Source organism: Saimiri boliviensis, chromosome 12, assembly GCF_048565385.1.
Source record: "Saimiri boliviensis isolate mSaiBol1 chromosome 12, mSaiBol1.pri, whole genome shotgun sequence".
Lineage (NCBI taxonomy): Eukaryota > Metazoa > Chordata > Mammalia > Primates > Cebidae > Saimiri > Saimiri boliviensis.
The window spans coordinates 97,435,701-97,456,101 of NC_133460.1; the positions used below are offsets into that span (position 1 = coordinate 97,435,701).

The window sequence follows — 20,401 nt, forward strand, 5'->3', positions numbered from 1 at the left end:
CCGCCTCCTGGGTTCAGGCAATTCTCCTGCCTCAGCCTCCTGAGTAGCTGGGATTACAGGCACGTGCCACCATGCCCAGCTAATTTTTTTGTATTTTTAGTAGAGACGGGGTTTCACCATGTTGACCAGGATGGTCTCGATCTCTCGATCTCGTGATCCACCCGCCTCGGCCTCCCAAAGTGCTGGGATTACAGGCTTGAGCCACCGCGCCCGGCCCTTTTTTTTTTTTTTTTTAAGACAGAGTCTTGCTCTGTCTCTCAGGCTAGAGCAGGTGTCCCTAAACTTTTTACACAGGGGGCCAGTTCACTGTCCCTCAGACCGTTGGAGGGCCGCCACATACTGTGCTCCTCTCACTGACCACCAATGAAAGAGGTGCCCCTTCCTGAAGTGCGGCGGGGGGCCGGATAAATGGCCTCGGGGACGCATGCGGCCCGTGGAGCGGGCCGTAGTTTGGGGACGCCTGGGCTAGAGTGTGGTGGTGCGATCTTGGCTCACTGCAACCTTCACCTCCCAGGCTCAAGCAATTCTACTCCCTCAGCCTCCTGAGTAGCTGGTATTACAGGCACCTGCCACCATACCCGTCTAATTTTTGAATTTTTAGTAGAGCTAGGGTTTCACCATGTTGGCCAGGCTGGTCTCGAACTCCTGACCTCAATTGATCCACCTGCCTTGGCTTACCAAAGTGCTGGGATTACAGGTGGGAACCACGGCACCTGGGCCATCATTTATTTTTAAATTGAAGGTGTGAAATTAAATATTTTGTCATCCACATACTTTGAATTCCGTCATGAGAGTAAAATTGACAGAGGTTTAAAATTATAAATCAGGTACATTGTTAATGATGGCTACCTTAAAATGTCCCCAACTTGTGTGAGAGGTATGGATATAAGAGAAGAGGAAGAAAGTTCAAGCATTTATTTCTCAAAATAGAGCATTACTTCCATTCTGATGGCACAAATAATCCATGTCTAGTTGTAAAATAATAATAATAATAAAAGACGACATAGGAAAGTATGAAAATGAAAGCAAAGGCTGGATGCACTGGCTCACATCTGTAATCCAAGGCTTTGGGAGGCTGAGGTGGGAGGATTGCTTGAGTTTGAGACCAGCTGGGCTAACATATCCAGAGTGTCTCTAAAAATAAAGGCCGTGTACAGTGGCTCACACCTGTAATCCCAGCACTTTGGGAGGCCAAGGCAGGCAGAGGTCAGGAGATCAAGACCATCCTGGCCAACATGGTAAAACCCCATCTTTACTAAAAATACAATAATTAGCTGGACATGGTGGTGCCTGTAGTCCCAGCTACTAGGGAGGCTCAGGCAGGAGAATTGCTTGAACCTGGGAGGTGGAGGTTGCAGTGAGCTTAGATTGTGCCACTGCACCCCAGCCTGGTGACAGAGTGAGACATCTTCTTAAAATAAAATAAAAATTAAAAATATGGGCAGGCACAGTGGCTTATGCCTGTAATCCCAGCACTTTGGGAGGCCAAGGCAGGCAGATTACCTGAAGCCAGGAGTTCAAGACCAGCCTGCCCAACATGGTAAAACCCCATCTCTACTAAAAATACAAAAAATTAGCCAGGCATGGTGGCACGTGCCTGTAATCCCAGATACTCGGGAGGCTGAGGCAAGAAAATCACTTGAACCCAAGAGGCAGAGGTTCCAGTGAGCCGAGTTCATGCCATTGCACTCTAGCCTGGGTGACAGTGTGAGATTCTGTCTCAAATAAATAAATAAATAAATACATAAAAATAAAAAATAAAAGTTAGTCGATGTGGTGGTGCATGTCTGTAGACCCAGCTACTTGGTAAGCTAAAATGGGAGGATTGCTTGTGTCAGGAGTTCAAGGCTGCAGTGAGCTAGAATTGTGGCACTGTACTGCAGCCTGGGCGACAGAGCAAGAAACTGTCTCAAAAGTAAATAAATAAATAAACCAAACCAACAAACAAAAGAAAATGAAAGTAGCTGGGCGCGGTGGCTCAAGCCTGTAATCCCAGCACTTTGGGAGGCCGAGGCGGATGGATCACGAGGTCGACAGATCGAGACCATCCTGGTCAACATGGTGAAACCTCGTCTCTACTAAAAATACAAAAAAAAATTAGCTGGGCATGGTGGCACATGCCTGTAATCCCAGCTACTCAGGAGGCTGAGGCAGGAGGATTGCTTGAACCCAGGAGGCGGAGGTTGCGGTGAGCCGAGATTGTTCCATTGCACTCCAGACTGGGTAACAAGAGTGAAACTCCATCTCAAAAAAAAAATGAAAGTAAAAATTACCCCAAATTCTGTCATCTAGGGGAAAAAAGTGCTGTTGACATTTTGAACCAAATGTCTCCAAATATTTTTATTTTTTAATTTTTTTTTGAGACAGAGTCTCACTCTGTCACCCAAGCTGGAGTGCAGTGGCGCAATCTCAGCTCACTGCAATTCAAGCGATTCTCTTGCCTCAGTCTCCTGAGGGGCCGGTATTACAGGTGCCCGCCACCACACCCTGTTCATTTTTGTATATTTCAGTAGAGACAGGGTTTCACCATGTTGGCCAGGCTGACCTCAAGTGATCCACCTGCTTTGGCCTCCCATATATTTTTAATGAATAATTACATAACAAAGAGAAATCTACAGTACATGCTTTTTTTTTTTTTTTTTTTTTTTTTTTTTTTTTTTTTTTTTTTGTACCCAGCAATAATATACCATGACCATCCAGAAGATCATGTTAGAAAGATGTTTCTTGTGGGCAGGTGCAGTGGCTCACACCTGTAATCTCAGCACTTTGGGCCACCAAGGTGGGCAGATCACAAGGTCAGGAGTTCAAGCCCAGCCTGGCCAATATGGTGAAACCCGGTCTCTGCTAAAAATACAAAAAAAAAAAAAAAAAATAGCCAGGTGTGGTGGCATGTGCCCATAGTGCCAGCTTCTTGGGAGGCTGAGGCAGAAGAATCACTTGAACACAGGAGGCGCAGGTTGCAGTGAGCTGAGATCACGCCACTGCACTCCAGCCTAGGTAACGATGAGAGACTCTGTCTCAAAAAAAAAGACGCTTCTTGTATAAAGAGGTGTGTGAGGTGCCTTCGAAGAAGAAAGACAGACATTAATATCAGATCTTTCCCTAAGAAAATGTTCCATCTAACTTCCAGGTAGAGTCATAACCTTTGTCGTTAGGGTGGGTGGCAGGGCCTGGCAGGGCCAGGAGGATCTCACAGACATATAGATGCCATCACTTATGAGGCCTCTAGCCCCTAAAGCACATTGATTGGAAGGAGAATGGGAAGTGGTGGGGCCCGGGAGGCCTCTTCCGGTTCTTCCTGGCCTAAGACTTGAGTTTCTTTGGAAGCAGAGCCTTTTGCAGGACGAGAACAAGGAAACTGCATCCCTGTGCTGACAACAGACCATCAGGAACCTTGGCCACCCTTAAAAAGTACGGAGAGGATTTCCAACAGTGTCTGAAGTCGTTAGAAATTCAGTGTGTGGGGACACAGGCAAAGGGAAATACCACGTCTCCATAGGTGGGGGTGCTGGAAGGAGCTCCCGTGTTTCTTATGGAGTTTGGGGGTTATTATAACCTCTCGCTCTCAGTGTACTGGAACCTTTAACAATGATTAATGCTCCCCTTCTTGCTCTAGGTATGTACAGCATGCCCTCTGGCTACCAAGAACTGGTGTTTGCTAAAGAGGACATGACAGTCCACTGGACACATCTCTCGTTGCTAAACCTCGTGCTGCATGTTGTTGTCTATACTGAGATCTTAACTCACTCCAGATCCCGGAACTCATTCATTGAAACTTCTTCCCCTTCCCCATCCAAATGAGTGTTTTGTTAGGAAACCTAATCCACTCATACCAATCTGGAATTTGGAATATGCAGAAACATTTAGGATTTTGAAAGGGAGGAGACTGAGTTGCTGATTCTAATCCAGTCTCAGGTGATTCGGTCAACATAGATTAGTCTTTTCTCAAGAAAGACTGGGGCTGATGCTGCTGTGGATTCCTAGTGGGGACCAAGTCTGAAATCTTTACACTGTGGACCTGGGAATCTCCTGGATCTTTTACCTCCTCCCGTCCCATATTGCTTCTGGCCAGAAGCAGGTGTGTCCCCCGACACTGAGATGAATTTCAAGGGGGAAACAATGGCATCCTTCTCTCCTGAAATTTCACCTGCTCTGCGGCTTGAGCAGACATAAGCAATTGTGAGATTGCTCAATGCCGGGGGACATAGTCTCTGCCTCATTTTAAGGTGCCCATGTTTTAGTGGAAGGTGCTTTGGTATCTGTGACATTTTTGAACACAGCAATGGGTTTGAGTGGGCAAAGATGTTCTATGAGTCAGGGTGGGGTCATTGAAGCCATTTTAAAAAGAGGAAACAAAAGAAAACCTCGGGCATTTTAATATGTTAAATACGTACCCAATTATTAATTCTAAAGACTTCTACAAATCAACCTAGATGAAACTTTTTTCACCTTTTTCCTGCCTCTTTTCCCCTTCTCAGAAACATTTAGACCTACCCTATGGCAATAACTATTGGGAAGTCTCTGCCCTGTATATCAGGGTAGCACAAATAATTCAGCATAAAGCAGCCCAGTTGCTGTAGCTTGGCATTAGGATAAGTATATCTTAAGAAAGTTCTTATGCAGACTTGGCTTCAGGCAATAAAACGTCATAGACGTATAACTGCAGCGAGCGAAATTTCTAGGGAGCAAATTAGGCTGAAAAAAATCTTCTAGAGACAGCTAGAAAGGAATTGTACACCACCCCAAAATAAGGCAAGTTATGCAGTAAATGTTTCATTTATTGGCCTTCTTCCATTACTATTAGGGTTAAAAGACATCTTGTCAATAAGAAAAGTATATTTATGGAGGACTGATGTCTTTCAGAAAGCTGTTCTTGTCACAAATGCCTATAGCAGTGGTAATCGGCTTATGAAAGCAGGTGATGAAACCCTGTACAGATGCATACATCTCCCCATTAACCCTTGGATCATCAGGTATTATTGTCACTTTATTACCCAGACCTGTTATTAGCTGAAGCAAGGTGATCAAGCTAGGCACTTCAGAAAAATGTCTGAACAGAAGAGTGTTCCTCAGGGTTTCAAGGGACGAGAGTGTGTGTCTTTCCAAGTCCCTTCACGGAGTCACTGGGGGGGATAGAGGATGCCTGTGAAGTGGGAGCTTTTGCCTAACCCTTCCTCTTGCTAAATTTGAAAACTCTTGGGTGTCCAATTTTTAACGTTCCTATGTTGGCTAAGGGAGTAGCTTTCCTCAAGGTCCAAATAAGGAACCATCACCCACGCAGAACAAAAAGCAAACAGAAAATCTCACAGTGGAATCAGGACTTTGGCTTCTAAACATTTCCCCATTTTATAGCTTCCTTATGTTTTCAGATTCTTTTTTTGGCTTCCCTCAGCACACTCCCGGCATAGATAAGTCCAACACAGCGGGTAACAGATCATCCATCTTGGAACCCAGATCTTTAAAGAAAAATCACACAGGAACACAAATACACACACCCACACATGTACATATCACTGTCAAGGGTAACTTAGTAGAATCTTGCAGAGGGATTGGGGGAGCTGATTATGGTTGTCAACATGTATTCCCCACTTTGGGTAAATCTGACAGACTAGCCTTGTTTTTCTCAAATTCCAGAGTCAAGCTTTCAATATGGTTTGTTTTCTTTGCTGGTGTGCGTGAATCTCTGAGCCATAACTGGGGCGTCGGGTGAAATGATGGAGTCTTTGACTATTCACAGGCAATTTTAAAAAGTCCATTCTAACCATCTCATGCACCAGGTGAGACAAGGAGAAGGGGCCTCGGGAGACATTGCCTGTGGCCAGCCTATTTCTGCAGTCCCTGTCCGGCACATTCCTGTATTTCATTGAGCACTTAACGCTTCCCCATAGCTCCCCCATGGGGAATCAACACCTAAAAGGTGGTTTGTGTAAACCAGGGTCTCCTGTTCATGTTCATTGATAGGGATGAACAAGGAAGCCCCCCTGGAAGAGGTAACCCACCCGCTTAAGTTTTAAGGTATTAACATGAATCCAAAGAGAAAGATTTAATCAAGGGAAGACTGAAGGAGAGGAGAAAACAGAAGAGACGCAGCAGAGGGCAGCGGATGAAGAGGGCGAGGTGGAAGTCAGGGAGGCCGAGGAACAGCTACTTTACAGTTCAGGACCCGAACTGGCGCCAGGAATGGACTCCAAGGTGTGAGGGCCCAGATTCTCTTTGCCCTCCCCCATAGCATGCAGAGACCAAACTGGACTCCAAGGGATGAAGGCACAGCTCCCCAACCCATCCCACCCACCTCCCAACATGCAGAGCCCAAGGCAGCAAAATCTCTTGGTTCAGGCTAACGTCAGAACTGGTCTGGTTTCCCGTGTTTTTCGAATCTGTCATTTGGGCAGAACTCTTGGTCCTACAAACCAGGAGTCATCAGTATCCACAGAGAGAAGTTGCCTCAGCACTTGGACTCAAGTCAACTGTTGTTTAAAATTTCCCACCAAAGCTATAAATGACACATCCACATTGTGGGCCAACCTGCCTTTTTTTCAAATAGTATTCAAGGTATTTTTCAATATCTTGCTGCTTGGCAACTGAAGCTCCAATTCTGCCACCCCTCCCCCTCCTCAGTTCAGGCATCACCTGAGGGACCCTGAGAGCATCAGGGATGTGGCCCCTCTGAGATCTTGCTGGTCTACTCAAGCCTTTCTACCGCACCAAGCAACGAAATTCAATGTGGAACATGCACCGTCACAGAACAACTTTTTAATTGCTTAATTAAATCAGAGATTTAAGGAAGGAAAGACTCAAAAGAGTTCCCTTTGGATGAGAAAAATAAGGATATGCCAAAATGAGTCAAGTTACTCATCATCAGAAGAAAGCCCTTGGTATTTACATATGATAAAAATGCAGGCCAGTATAGTAAAATCAATAAGAACAGTCTTTAAAATTTTAATTCAGTCTATTCATGAGATTTTTTTATACAGGTTGTACTATAAAGGACATAGAAGACCTCATTATCCAACTTAATTCAGAGCAGAGTTAGATTTAAAAAAAACAACAACAAGAAAAAGCCAAAAAACAACCACACAGGACAAAGAACTTGCCGTAACACTGAGTTCCTATAAATGTGTTCCAGTTTAAGTAAATAAGCCCCTAAAATGAGCCCTAGGAGTCTACGCTGCGTATAGTCAGACTCAGGCACATCAAGTATACAGGTGACAATTAGCAAGTGTATAAAGCTATGGTTATTTCGCTAAATGTGTAAATTTAAAGGCAACCAAGTAAAAGAGCTAAAAAAGGAAACTGTTAAATCTATTTGTACATGGATTTAACAGTGAAGCATTTCATTCTTCCTATTTTTACTTGGTGTCTTGAAATAATCCCCTTTCTGTCTCGCTCTTAGACACTGCGCCCGCCTTATTTATTTATGAAGTCTGAAGGTTAGTCCTACCTGCTGAGACTAATTAGTCCTGTGCTTTGTATCCTATGCAATCCTGTCTGATTAAATGTACACATTTGTTTTACTTCTTTTCAGGCTCCTTCTCACTCTACTTCTGATATTCTGATTAATATTAAAGTTGGGAGTTACAGTGATTCTCCTCTGCCTCCCCCCCAACCCATTTTTATTTTGCCTGCATCTTCTTCTTTAGTGTGCAAATGTGGTTGTGAATTTTTTCCAGTGCAGGGGAATTCATTGGCCTTGTCAATCTCGGTATCATTATTTTTAGTAGTCTTCTTTCTGAGACCTTAGCCTATAAAACAGTTTTGCTGAAACCCCAAACTCTCTAAATATTACATGGCAAATTTGCTTTCTTTTGGAAATCTCGGTGCTGATGGGCCAGCTGAAGTGCAGGTGAGCTTTTTCAGGAAAGGGTGGGATTACATTTTGGACTCTAGATTAATACTGCTCCTGAGAGGCAATTTGCTAAATCCTACTGATTTATTCCTTTTTCCTTTTTTTCTTTCTCATGTTGTAGTGTCCAGTCTACCTCTTACCGGATATCTACAAAAATGAATCTTCTTGCTGTATCACCCAGCAACACTGAGTTTTGGGAGCCGGGCCTTTCCTTTTTAACATAATCCCATTCCCCATTTTGTAGCAAATCAGTTTGCTCCTCCTCTAGTAACTTAAAGTCAACAAATACCTGCCTCAAGCCCCAGGTTTCCCATCTCCTCCCAGAGGTCTCCTAGCAATGGTTTCGTTAGCAATTTCCTGCCACAGCCACCTACGTTTTGATTATTTGGTCAGTCTTTCGGGGATTTCATTTCAGATCCCCTTCGAAAAAAACTGCAGCCCAACTGATCCCAGGGGCCCGGTGAACTTTCAGTTTTATTTTTCCCTGGCGGTGTTAACGCCCAAACTTTTCACCTCCGAAGTCAAAAAGGACTTTGACTCTAGCTCATATCCTACCAGCTCCAACATCAGTTTAAAAAAAAACCCCACTAAAACACCACTCTACATGTAAAAGAATCCTATATTTTTTCCTTAAGGGTACTTTTAATGTCTCTGACATTTAGTATTTGTTTTTGGATCAAAAGTCATTTTGGCATATTTATCCTAGTGGGACTTAACATTTCATGAAATGATTCACTACTAATAAACACAAAAGGAAGGAGGGAGGCCTCATGGGTTAATAGCTTCTTTCATTGTAGATGACCAGGAACTTTGACCAGCCCCTTCACTTCTCTAAGCTGTCTGAAAGTGGAGGGTTGATTTTTCCTTTTGACCACCTCTGTCGCATGCCGCCCAAGGGTGGCTGATTCTACTGCTGAATTCACCACCAAGCACCCCCCCCCCGCAAGCCCCGCCCCCAGCCGCCACTTTCTCACAATTCTACCCTTCCTTTTCCCCTCTCTGAAGACTTATTTCTAATATTTCTAAAGTGCACTTTTTCTGGGCCTCTCCCCGTCCCCGCCCCCCAAGTGGGCTTTCCTTCCGCCTTCCTCGGCTCGGATTCCTGACTTGGTCGCCACCCCCTTCTCCTCCTCTCCCACCCCGCATTGTCTTTCTGAAACCGCCCCCTCCCGGAGCGAGTCCCTGCACCCTCGCCCAGAATCCCGGGCTCGCACACACTCCGCGCAGGCCGCTCCCCCTGCACACTCCTCCCTCCGTCTCGCCCCTGCGTCCCCGCCCCTCTCCTCCTCCTCCTCTCCCTCCTCCCGCTCCCGGCGCCCGAAAGGATCATTGTTAGCCGCCCCCGCCCCGCCCACCCGGGCTGTTTATTTATGCACACGTCACCGGGCCGGCCCCGCCCTCCGGCATCTCATTAAGGCAGTGTGTTCCTCTCGCCCTGTCAATAATCTCCGCTCCCAGACTACTCCGTTCCTCCGGATTTCGATCCCCCTTTTTCTATCTGTCAATCAGCGCCGCCTTTGAACTGAAAAGCTCTCAGTCTAACTTCAACTCACTCAAATCCGAGCGGCACGAGCACCTCCTGTATCTTCGGCTTCCCCCCCCTTTGCTCTTTATATCTGACTTCTTGTTGTTGTTGGTGTTTTTTTTTTTAACCCCCCTTTTTTATTTATTATTTTTTTGCACATTGATCGGATCCTTGGGAACGAGAGAAAAAAGAAACCCAAACTCACGCGTGCAGAAGATCTCCCCCCCCTTCCCCTCCCCTCCTCCCTCTTTTCCCCTCCCCAGGAGAAAAAGACCCCCAAGCAGAAAAAAAAGTTCACCTTGGACTCGTCTTTTTCTTGCAATTTTTTTTGGGGGGGGGGCAAAACTTTTTGGGGGTGATTTTTTTTTGGTTTTCTTCCTCCTTCATTTTTCTTCCAAAATTGCTGCTGGTGGGTGAAAAAAAATGCCGCAGCTGAACGGCGGTGGAGGGGATGACCTGGGCGCCAACGACGAACTGATTTCCTTCAAAGACGAGGGCGAGCAGGAGGAGAAGAGCTCCGAAAACTCCTCGGCGGAGAGGGATTTAGCTGATGTCAAATCGTCTCTAGTCAATGAATCAGAAACGAATCAAAACAGCTCCTCCGATTCCGAGGTAGGAAAAGCCCCTCGGGCTGGTGGGGTTTTTTATCTGTTTCCTGGGCTTGGCGAATGTTGCTGAAAGGGGAGAAATCGGGGCTGGGGGCGGCGGCGGGGCCCGGCGGGCGGCGTGTGCGTGCGGTGCCACCATTGCAAAAACTTGTAACCCTGTTTTTTTTACCCCTCCACCCCGACCTCGCCGATTCTTTTTCTCCCCCGTCTCCCCCCTCTGCGTGGCGTTTGCCCCTCGCCCTCCCCACCTCCACCCCTCCGGGAAGGCGGAAAGACGGCCTCCGCCTCGCTCCGAAAGTTTCCGAGATAAATCCCGGGAAAGTTTGGAAGAAGGTGAGTACGCCCCGCGCGCCCCGCAGCCGCCCCCCGGGCCGGCCGCCCGCCCCGCGCGCCCCGGCCCCGCGCCCCGCTCGGCCCGGCCCCGCGCCGGCCCGGCCGGGGCGCCCGGCCCCTCGGGGCACTTTCTAAAAAGTTTCTCCTCGCTCTCTCCCGCTCCGCGCGGCCGCCGCCGTCCCCTCGCCGCCCCGCCATGTTAGCGGCCAAGAGGCAAGATGGAGGGCTCTTTAAGGGGCCACCGTATCCCGGCTACCCCTTCATCATGATCCCCGACCTGACGAGCCCCTACCTCCCCAACGGATCGCTCTCGCCCACCGCCCGAACCGTAAGTGCCTCCGCGCCCGGCCCCCGCCCGCTGCCCGCCCGCCCGCGCCGCCCGCCGGGCCCTGCATGCGGCCCCTGCCCTGCCCCCTCCCCGCCTCCCCCTCCCCGCCTCCTCTCCTCCCTCCCTCCCCTCCCCCGCTCGTGGCCCAGGCGGCCCGAAACTCTCCAAACTTTTCTGCCTTTTGTGGACTGGATTTGTTTGCACTTCGCCACGTTCTTGCTTTCAGTTTGCTGCCTCGTGATGTTGGGGAGACCTCTCTGTCCAAGCAGGGCTTTGTTGTGGTGGTGGGGGGGAATCCGAAGAACTTTTCTTTTGCGCTCTGGTTCCCCCTCCCCCTTTGGTGGCGGTGGTTGTTTCTTCACCCTGGGAAGATAACTGTGTGGCTCTTTCTTTGCTCTCTCTCCCTCTCTCTCTCCTTCTCTTCCTTCCCTCTTCTGTGGCGTCTTGGGCTTTCCCCGGTTAACCCCTTGGCTGCCGCTGCGGGCCCCGAGTGACTGTGCTGCGCCCGACGCGCGGGGTAGAGAGTGGGTTTCCTCCAGGCGTTGGACTTGAGAACTGGCGAGCGCGCAGAGCCGGGGGCCCTGGAGAGGCGCCTTGGCTTTCTCTTACGGGCAGCTGTGTATTTAGCTTTCTAGTGGCGATCGCGGGCTCTCGGCTCTCCTTCCTCCTTCCCCTGGAAGGTCACACTTCCCAGATTGGTCCCACCGCAAACTTGGGGGCTCTGAGGAGCCCTTTTCTTTGCCAACCCGCAGGGCCGCGAGCGCCCTGGGCGCGGTGGCGGGCTCGGCTGCCCGGTGCGCTGGCTGCGGGCTCTTCTGGGCCGCGCGGGGCAGCGGGGCAGAGCGGGGCGGGGAGGCCCCTGCGGCCCGGGTTCTGGGTTTGTGTGCAGCCGGATGGCGTCCTCAGAGCAGACTTGTGTATTTCTAGGGAATTTTGGCGCCTTGGGTTGTATGGCGGGGTCTGCGCTCGCCAGCTTCCGTGTAGGCCCTTCGTGGGCCCTGGAGGGGCCAGAGACCAGGGTGTGCGGGCTCAAGGAGGTGCAGGGGCCGAGGGAGGCGGGGCGCCTATCCTTCCAGGGAGTGGGTCGCCGATCGCCGGCCAGCCAACTTTGTGGGCCCCAGGGCAGCGCGGGGTGCCGGGCCCCGGGGGCGCTTCCTGCAGCGTCCGTCCCGCGCCCAACCCTGACGTTTGTTAAGACGGCTCATCCCCTCCCCCACCGGCCTCTGCCCCTTGCCCTCACCCTGAACCCCCTCCTCCTCATCCCTCCCTCCCTCTTCTAAGAAGCCTGGATTACAAATCTCTGGACGCAAGACGCGTTTGTGCCCGGCTTCCCGGGATTGTCATTTTACACCTTCTCCGGTTTGGTCTCCTTACCCCTTATTTACACACACGACTTTTGTTTTTTCTTTTTCGGTAACTCTAGATAGCAATTTGAAATAACGCACCCACTGTTCAGCAGCCGTGGATTCGGTGCTAATGGCCGAGGGCTTGCCGGACGGGAGTCGATCAGATCTACAAGTGTTTTTAAGCATTAAAATATTAACTATCAGGTTTGACTTGTTTTTTTGGGCCCTGGCAAAATGGCAAGGGCATGCTAGACCGGTCATTTTTTATGGCTAGGGAAGAGAAATAATTATTCCCCCCCTGCCCGGCGCCCAGGCATGCTTGGGAAGCTGGGAGAGCGGTTCGGCCCGACCCCCTCCTGCAAGGCCAGCTCCGCCAGGCTGCAGGGACCGCGCTCTGGGCTTGCAGCTGTAGGGGAAGCACAGTCCGCTTACTTTGTATTTTTCTTGGGAGCTCGTGTGTCATCTTAAACGGGACCGTTCGGCTCAGAATCGCGGTATTCTCCTACCAATAAACCGGACCAAGCAACATTCCAAAGAATTCCTGAGAATTTCTGCCTCTCCTCCCCTCCCCCTTCCGATGGAAACCTCCCTGGTATTATTTTAAAATCCACTTAACCATCTGAATATTGAGCTTTGATAGCTGGCTTGCCAGCTTTCTTGACTCTCTTTAAACTCCCTGTCTGATGCTGGCAATCTTGCCATCCCTTCTCAAACTTGAGCAGTTGTGTTGTGCTGTAATTAGCAAACAGGGAAATTGTTAAAGGCAAATAAATGATTTCCCGGTGTGAAAAGGAAGGCTCCCAATGATCGGTCCCTTTTGTGGGCATTATAGGAATAGACGCCGTCTAGTTATTTTAATTGTGGACATAGCGGGTGGCCTGGTGCTGTGACATCAGGTTGAGTCTGAGAAGACATTTCTGAACTCAGTAGGCAGTTTTAGTATTTACATGTCAAACACCAGCAGACATTTTTGTGTACACTGCCCCTTCTTCCTTCCTCTCTGTTACCTGGGTTAGATTATGTGCTCCAAAATTAAAGTTATTTATTTAGGCTGGTCAGCAGAGCCATGGAAATAAGGACGGTAGGCTGTTGTGTGTCACTCCTGACGTCTTCAATCAGAGGGCCAGCTTGCAATTCCAGATTTGATACAGCTGCGGGAGGAATGGAGGCATCTATATTAGCAAGATAGCAGGCTTCCCATGCTCTTCTGAAATTCTTAGTGCTTTATAGGGTGTGTTTTTAATAGCAAGGTGTGAAGACAAATTCCTTGTATGCTTTATTCTTCTCCCTTTGCTCCTTGGTGGTGGTGATTTTTGCTACATTTTCTGTTACTTATGATGTACCTGTAAGCAGCTGCATCTTTAAAAGCAAACTCTCTGGAACCCTGATTTCTGCTTTTTAATTGAAGAATGTAAAGAATTAGTATTATTTAATCGGCTTATGATGAATAATACATTACCTCAAGAATAATGCTTTAATTGCTGAAGATGCCATAAAGCTTGATAGTAATAATTTTATTTTAAAATGACAAGGATTTCTGCATAATATTAATTTAGTCTTTGATACAGTTAATAGGAATGGCTTTTAAAAAGACAGATTCAGATACAAAAGAGCATTAAGGAGAGGTCTAGTTAAGTAGATGGGAAGTGTTAGAACTGCAAATATTAGAACTGTGGTAACATTTGTATACTAAAGATAAGACTACTGTAACCTATTAAAGTTGATTGGAAAAAGTAGTTTTACATTTCTTTTTCCCTCCTGCCAAAGGGGAAAGAGGAATACGGCGGTTGAAATTCCAGTTCGGTTTGAAATTTCTTCTTAAGGAGTTGATTATTCGAGTCCTTGCGTCTTCTCTTATTCAGAGTTACTTGCTTTTCAGCTGAGCTGTTTGCTACTAGGTTGAACAGATAAATAAGCTGCATCTTGAATTCATTTTTGAACTTGGAATCCAGCATTTAAAGGAAACTGAGAGGGGCCTATTCATTGGGGTTTTATTTAGCCGGGCAGTTTCTCTTTTTGGTTTGTGAAAAATGGATGTTTTCTCCTCACTGAAACAACATAACCCTTTCTCATACAAAAGATGTAGACCTCGGAGTGTGAGGGGTTAATGGTGGTCCTTCCCAGTTGTCCTCCCACCCCCCCACCTCACCCCTGATTGTTTTGACAACACTTTTCAAAGTGTGACATTCCAAGCCCCTACATAACAATGTAATATTACTGTAATTACACAGGTCATTACATTTTAAATAGAGAACAATAAAATGCTTATCGCCCTGAAAAAGAACAGGTGTTCTTGCCCTTCTTTGGTATTTATGCTAATTGTTTTTCATCTCCTTCAGAAATATTTATGGCGAACATGTTTAGATTTCAATCTCAATGCAACCATATTAATTCCATGCTAATCTTTATAGGTTAGGGTTTAATGTCTGCAGTATGGATTATAGGCTCAACCTTCACCCAATAAGTCATATTGTAATGATTATAAATTAAATATGCCAGCGCTTTCCACTTTGTTGATACTGAAACTTTCTGAAACCCCAGAAACAAACTCAGGCATTTGGGAGCCTAATGAACGAGCTTATCTGGAAGATGTGTTTTTGGAAACTTTGACTGTTTAAGGGAAGGAGCTTTGACTGATGCCCTCCGTGTCTGATTGAGGAGGAATGAGGAAAACAATCCTCGTTCTAGCTAGGAGCTCTTCACCTTGATTTTAATTTTACTGATAGGGATTTCATTTAGAGTCACTGCTGGAAGTTGGTCAGCTTTCTGTTTCTTAGCAAGCTGTGAAAAAGTTACCGGAAGGTTTCCGGGGGCTTTGCAGATCAAGAATGCTATTCTGTTTGCAGTGCTGGATCGCTCAGTTCTGTAAGGCATTAAAAAAAAAAAAATATTTGCTTTAGCAAACTAGCATTTTAATAGTTGCACCAGAGGCTGTGCTTTTAAAGATTACAGTAGAAGTCTTTCCAGGTTTTGAATGCCTCCTTACATCCCATGAGGTGCCCCTGGCTGTGTGCAGAAAGTGCCTAGATTTCTCGGTGGAGAAATCCTGGTGCAACTTCTCTTACACACGTGCAGTGGGTAAACTAAAAGGTATCTAAGAGGATTTTACATTTTGTCAGATGTTTCACGACAGGCCTCCCCCCGCCCCACCGCCCCAATCACATTATAAATGCACTGTAGAGAAGGGACAGCTGCACATTTTTGTGTGGACGCGTGTTTCTGGACCATGACTAAAACTCCGAGGACCTTTCCCCCAGCTGTCTGGAAGTTATGTGGAAGTTGGTTTATTGGCAGTTAAGTATGAGACAACCTGGATTTAGCAAATGCTCTCTCCTGCACAGGAAGTAGATGACATTATATTGGGGGAAGGGAGAAGATTTCAGGCAAGGAGTGATTTACTCTTTTTTGTCTGTTTGTTTTAAACGATGGAGTTGCCAAATAAAAAATAAGCACTTTCCAGGGAAGTAGGTGTAAGCTTTTTAGTCTTGTTGAGTAGCATTAGATAATATCTTTGACCGCATTTATAATTCTTTTGAGGTGACACATTTCAAAGTTGGGAACAGGAGACCGAACCAAATTCTTGAGGGTCTTTTTTCCAAGGGGTGTGTGTGTGTGATGTGGGCATCTGAGTTTCTTTTGGGAGTGAATATTGGCAACCGTGTAAGTCAGTCTTCAACTCTGACTTATAATTGAGCACATTTGTGAAGGAAATGGTTAATTTTACAACCAAAGGCAGACTTGCACCTTGACAGGTCTGCTGAAAGAAATGTGCCCCAGTCTTTTGCTGGCAAGCGTACCACCAGGTCATAAATCCACAGGCTTTATTTACAGCCCATAACACTTATGAATGTTAAGATATTTGACGCCACGTTGGCCTTATAATATTCGAGGTCCGCAGACATTGGCAGTAGCTCAAATTTCTCTCACTAATTATAAGCAATGAGATGGGGGGGTACCCCAACGCAAATGCTGCCCTCCCTTCTCCACTGACCCCCACCTCTGCAATCTGAGTTTACTGAGACAGACACCGCTCCTTTGGCAGCTGACTTGTACGTTTCCTCTAGGCTATTGTTATACACATTTATAAAGAGCACGTTCAGGAATGGAAATTCAGTGGGGGCCATGCACAAATGCCTTTTTCAAAAGCAAAGTTGCTCTAGGTGTTTGCATCTTTCCCCTTTTCTCCCTTTTTCCTTTCTCTTTTCTTAATCCCCCCAACACCCCCACCTTTTTTTTTTTTTTTTTTTTGAGACTACATTGCCTATATTGTGCATTTTCCCCAAGAATACCTAAAGAAACCTAGTATGGGAGACGGTTCTTTAATTTATATAAGGTTCCCCTGAGCTGGAAGGGAAAATGTGCACATTACATAGTACACTAGTTAACGTGAGAGTTCTTAAAAAAAGTGAGGTGAGGTGAAGAGAGTTGATTAAAAGAATGTAATAGGTGAGGGGAAAAAAATCCAGGTTTACATCGGGGATAGGAGAGCTGCTTATTTGTGAAAAATGTGCTGGTATCTGGGGGAGGAGGCACAGAAAAGTAGCTAGAGGAGACAGAATAAATGCCTAAGAGAGATTAGAAAAGTATAATACAAGAGGACAAAGATTTGGACTTGGGGGAATTGAAATTGGAGATTGGAAGTTTCCTTTTGGAGGGATGTGGGAGGACCCTGGACTGAGCTATTAAAAAGGGATATTGCTTTGCTCAGCAAAGATGGGTTGCAGTCCCTTCATTACCCAGGGTGTTCTACCTAGTCACAGATGTGTTTCCTATCAGTTATGTGTAAGCATTTGGGGGTGGGGCATTATCTGTGGTAGAGACCGGAGTGTGGGCGAGAAGGCCAGTTGCCCTACTGATTTTAATTTATGTTTAAAAAGTGGGCTGTTCCGGTGTATTACAAACCGACTGCACGGTATAGCGGGGGAAGTGGGATTCAGAGGTGTTTGATGATAGCTCTGTCATTTTGACTGGGTCCTTCCTTCCATCCAACCCAAACTTAAAGACCCAGGCCGAAAGGTTTTCTTTTCTAATCAATGGCATGCAGAAACTTACTAGCCCTCAGGGATAGAAGTGAATCCCTAAACAGCTCATTACAAAGATGGGGCTGTGGGATCTTTGAACGGGTTATCAGCCGAGGTGTTCTTCGGTTTTCCCATGATAGGTTTTTCTTCCTTAGGCACATCTGATTTCAGGCTGGTAATTCGACCTGTTATATTTTATTCTTTTTGTCATGAAGTAGCCCAACCAGGCGGGTCTACGGAGGAAGAAATGGCCAGGAGCGGGATCAGCCCTGAAGGAGTTAAAATTGCTCCCTAAAGTTTGGCATCATGAAAATAAATTTGAGGCCTGGTAGGCATTAGCAGGGCACAGCACATTTACAGAGCTTAATTAGTACGCACTGTAATTGTTCATGGTCTGCCAGAAGAAGTAATGTTCAGGAAAAGTGGAGTCTCTCTCTTGCAGTCTTCAGCTTGAAACCGATAAATCACTTGCATATTTGTGTAGTGATTCAAATGGAGCTAAGACCTCTCCCATCCCAACATGTGGTAAATTGTAAAGTCAATGAATTGCAGATGTAGGCTACAGTGAGATTCCGTAAGAAAATGCAGAATGAATGGGGAAGAGTGATGCTATAAATATTTACTGAGAAGATAACTAGATTCCTTCGTGCTGGGCCAATTATGATATACTAAAATATATTAGTAAAATGCTTAAAAAATTGAGAGGATTTGTGTGGGTCTTTAGGTGGGTTGGTTTGTTTTGGAAAGTGCAATAAAAGACACTGTGTTATCGTCATGTCAGTTTTATTAAGCCTGAATCACAGTGGCATACCCAGGGAAGGACACATGAAACCCATATTAATGCACATTAATTCGTTATGCGTTGCAGTGCTGTGACTGCTAAGTGGAGTAATGATGGGGGCATCATTTTAAGAGTGTTAGTGTAGCAACTTTTAATGAAAAATGCTCTGTTAGGAACATGTCTCAGCACTTCAGCCCATGTGTTTTTATAGATGCTAGAAATACGTTTTGTACAAGAGCAAGAAACTTGATTCACTTTATTTTTTCCCCCAAACAGTTTAAGAACTTTAATTATGTTTTGACGTTGAAAGAAAATCATCTAGTTTTTCTCAAAAATCAAGCCAGAAATGCCTATCACCATAACCAAGTTCAACTTCACTTTTTTTTTTTTTTTGCAAGACTTTGTACCACAAAGTGGAAAAACAATGAACGGAGCATTTCCCCGTAGACCTACAGATAAAACTTTCTTGAAGCGACTTTTCCCCCTTTTTTTCTTCTTAGAGAATTTTGGTCTCAGGCGATGTTGCAAGTCAATACTTCTTTCCCCAAATGTGAGTAGGTGGATCTGTATAGAAGCTGTAAAAGTTAATGATCGTTCTCTGACTCATAGCTGATGGTTTCAGGTTGAGGAAGAGAAAAATTAATGAGGGTAAATAGACATTTGATGGAGCATTGAGACAGTAGGAGAGATTGTTCTTGTGTCTAAAGGCATGTATTTTGTTGCAGCAGGATTTCTGAGGGAGAATGCCAGGAGGTGAGAGGGGATGGTGTCGTGAAGTTATTGTTTAGGGATGGCACAAATGTTCAGTGTCTAGATCTTTGCAGGAATGTTTAAGCCCAAGTACCAGGCAATGCTGGTTTTGCCTTTTCTCTTGAAGTCAGAGCCCCCGCCCTACCTCCCCCCACCCCGCCTTAGTACTTTTTATAAGGGCAGGCGGTCACCTGAAGTCCTGGTCAAAAGTTTATTTCCCATTAAATCTAAAAGGCTCTCAACACAGGGCTGGGGGCAGTGGGTTAGGGGAAGCTGGGCTCATAATGGCCTGTGGTTGCTCAAATGACTAATAACCTAAGGAAAGTTCTTAGGTATACTAAAAAAAGTATTTTGTTTCTTAAGGTAATTACATGGAAATTAGATTTCAAGTGGCTCATGGTAGTAGCTATAGGGTAGAGGAGAAAGTCTACCAAAGAACACCTCCAAGGAAATGCTCTTTTTTTTTTTTTTTTTTTTTTTTTTTTTTAATCTACATATATAAGAGAAAACCAGGTGCTTCATAAAACTAAAAATAAAGTAAATGTTCCACCTCTTCCCAATTTAGCAGGACAAATAGGCATCAAAAATTAATGTTCATCATATTAGAAGTTAGCTTAGTGCTGGAAAAACCAACAGGATTTTAATTGTTTTAGTTGTCTTTGAAGAGCAGATTTCTGTGGTTGAAAAAAGCGTTTCCCCTTCCATGTCTGGGTATCTATGATGTCTTGTATGTGAAATGTCAAATTTAGAGCCCAGTAATGATGAGAAATAAAATGAGGAATCTAGATGCGGTAATAATAGTGGAAGGGGTTAATCTTAAAATATTGGTCTTTGCATTGCTGAGGAATTTTGCAAGCCTGTGCTGTGAACCGCGGAGTCTTATAGTTCTTCCTCTGGGCAAGTGAGGGCTGAAGCATTTAGGGGTGGTAGAATGGGGGATGGGCTTGGTCACTGATTTTTGTCGAGAGCTTCATGAGGAGGAATGAAATGAAAAATACGTTGGAGTTCTCATCTGGCAAGTCCTTGGGTACTCCAGGCAGGGAGGTGCCATTTAGAAGGTGTGGTGTACACCCAGGTGAGAGCAGCCACGTTTGGCGGATGAGGAAATGATGTGGCATGTTCTTGGAGCACTCCAGGTGACTGGTGCAGGATAGTCCCTAGAGATGAGGCAGATGGAAACCTGGTTTTTTTGGAGACGGAGTTTTGCTTTTGTTGCTGAGGCTGGAGTGCAGTGGAGCGATCTTGGCTCACTGCAGCCTCTGCCTCCTGGGCTCAAGCAATTCTCCTGCTTCAGCCTCCTGTGTAGCTGGAATTACAGGCTCTGGCCACCTTGCCCAAATAATTTTTTGTATTATTTTTATTATTTTTTTGAGACAGTCTTGCTGTTGTCACCTGGAATGGAGTGCAATGGCTCAATCTTGGCTCACTGCAACCTTTGCCTCCAGGGTTCCAGCAATTCTCCTGTCTCAGCCTCCCAAGTAGCTGAGATTACAGGCCCACACCACCACACCCTGCTAATTTTTTTTTGTTTTTGTATTTTTAGTAGAGATGTGTTTTCACCATCTTGGCCAGGCTGGTCTCAAACTCCTGGCATCAGGTGATCCACCCGCATTGGCCTCCCAAACTGCTGGGATTACAGGCGTGAGCAGCCGCGCCTGGCCTGGGAACCTGGTTTTTAAAATCAGATATCTTAGTTATCTTGTCCTGGACTTCTCAATTTCCCCTCATATTCCAAAGCACAAATGGCCTACCATCTCATATTCTTCCTTCTAGCTTCTGGAGAGACAAATGATTGTTCCAGTTTGGAATGCCAGGGATTTACTGGGTGTATTTTTTTATCTGTGTCATTTAAAAAATTAGACT

General features: G+C 46.0%; 1 protein-coding gene and 1 long non-coding RNA gene across 34 annotated transcripts in view; one reads left to right on the top strand and one right to left on the bottom strand.

Moving 5' to 3' along the window:
* Positions 1-9,681: 9,681 nt before the first annotated feature.
* On the bottom strand, positions 9,682-10,675 carry LOC141580650 (uncharacterized). The gene is made up of 2 exons (XR_012512935.1): positions 10,605-10,675; positions 9,682-10,045 (listed from the first exon to the last, which is right to left on the bottom strand). It is a non-coding gene; the product is annotated as an uncharacterized LOC141580650 (long non-coding RNA).
* Positions 9,795-20,401, top strand: part of TCF7L2 (transcription factor 7 like 2) — a 216,145-nt gene continuing 205,538 nt past the window's right edge. For all 33 annotated transcript variants that reach the window (XM_074382888.1, XM_039465066.2, XM_039465065.2 and 30 more), the window contains exons 1-3: positions 9,795-9,983; positions 10,246-10,312; positions 10,516-10,640. In XM_074382888.1, the coding sequence (XP_074238989.1) occupies positions 9,795-9,983; positions 10,246-10,312; positions 10,516-10,640 (381 nt within the window). The remainder of the gene's footprint in view (positions 9,984-10,245; positions 10,313-10,515; positions 10,641-20,401) is intronic.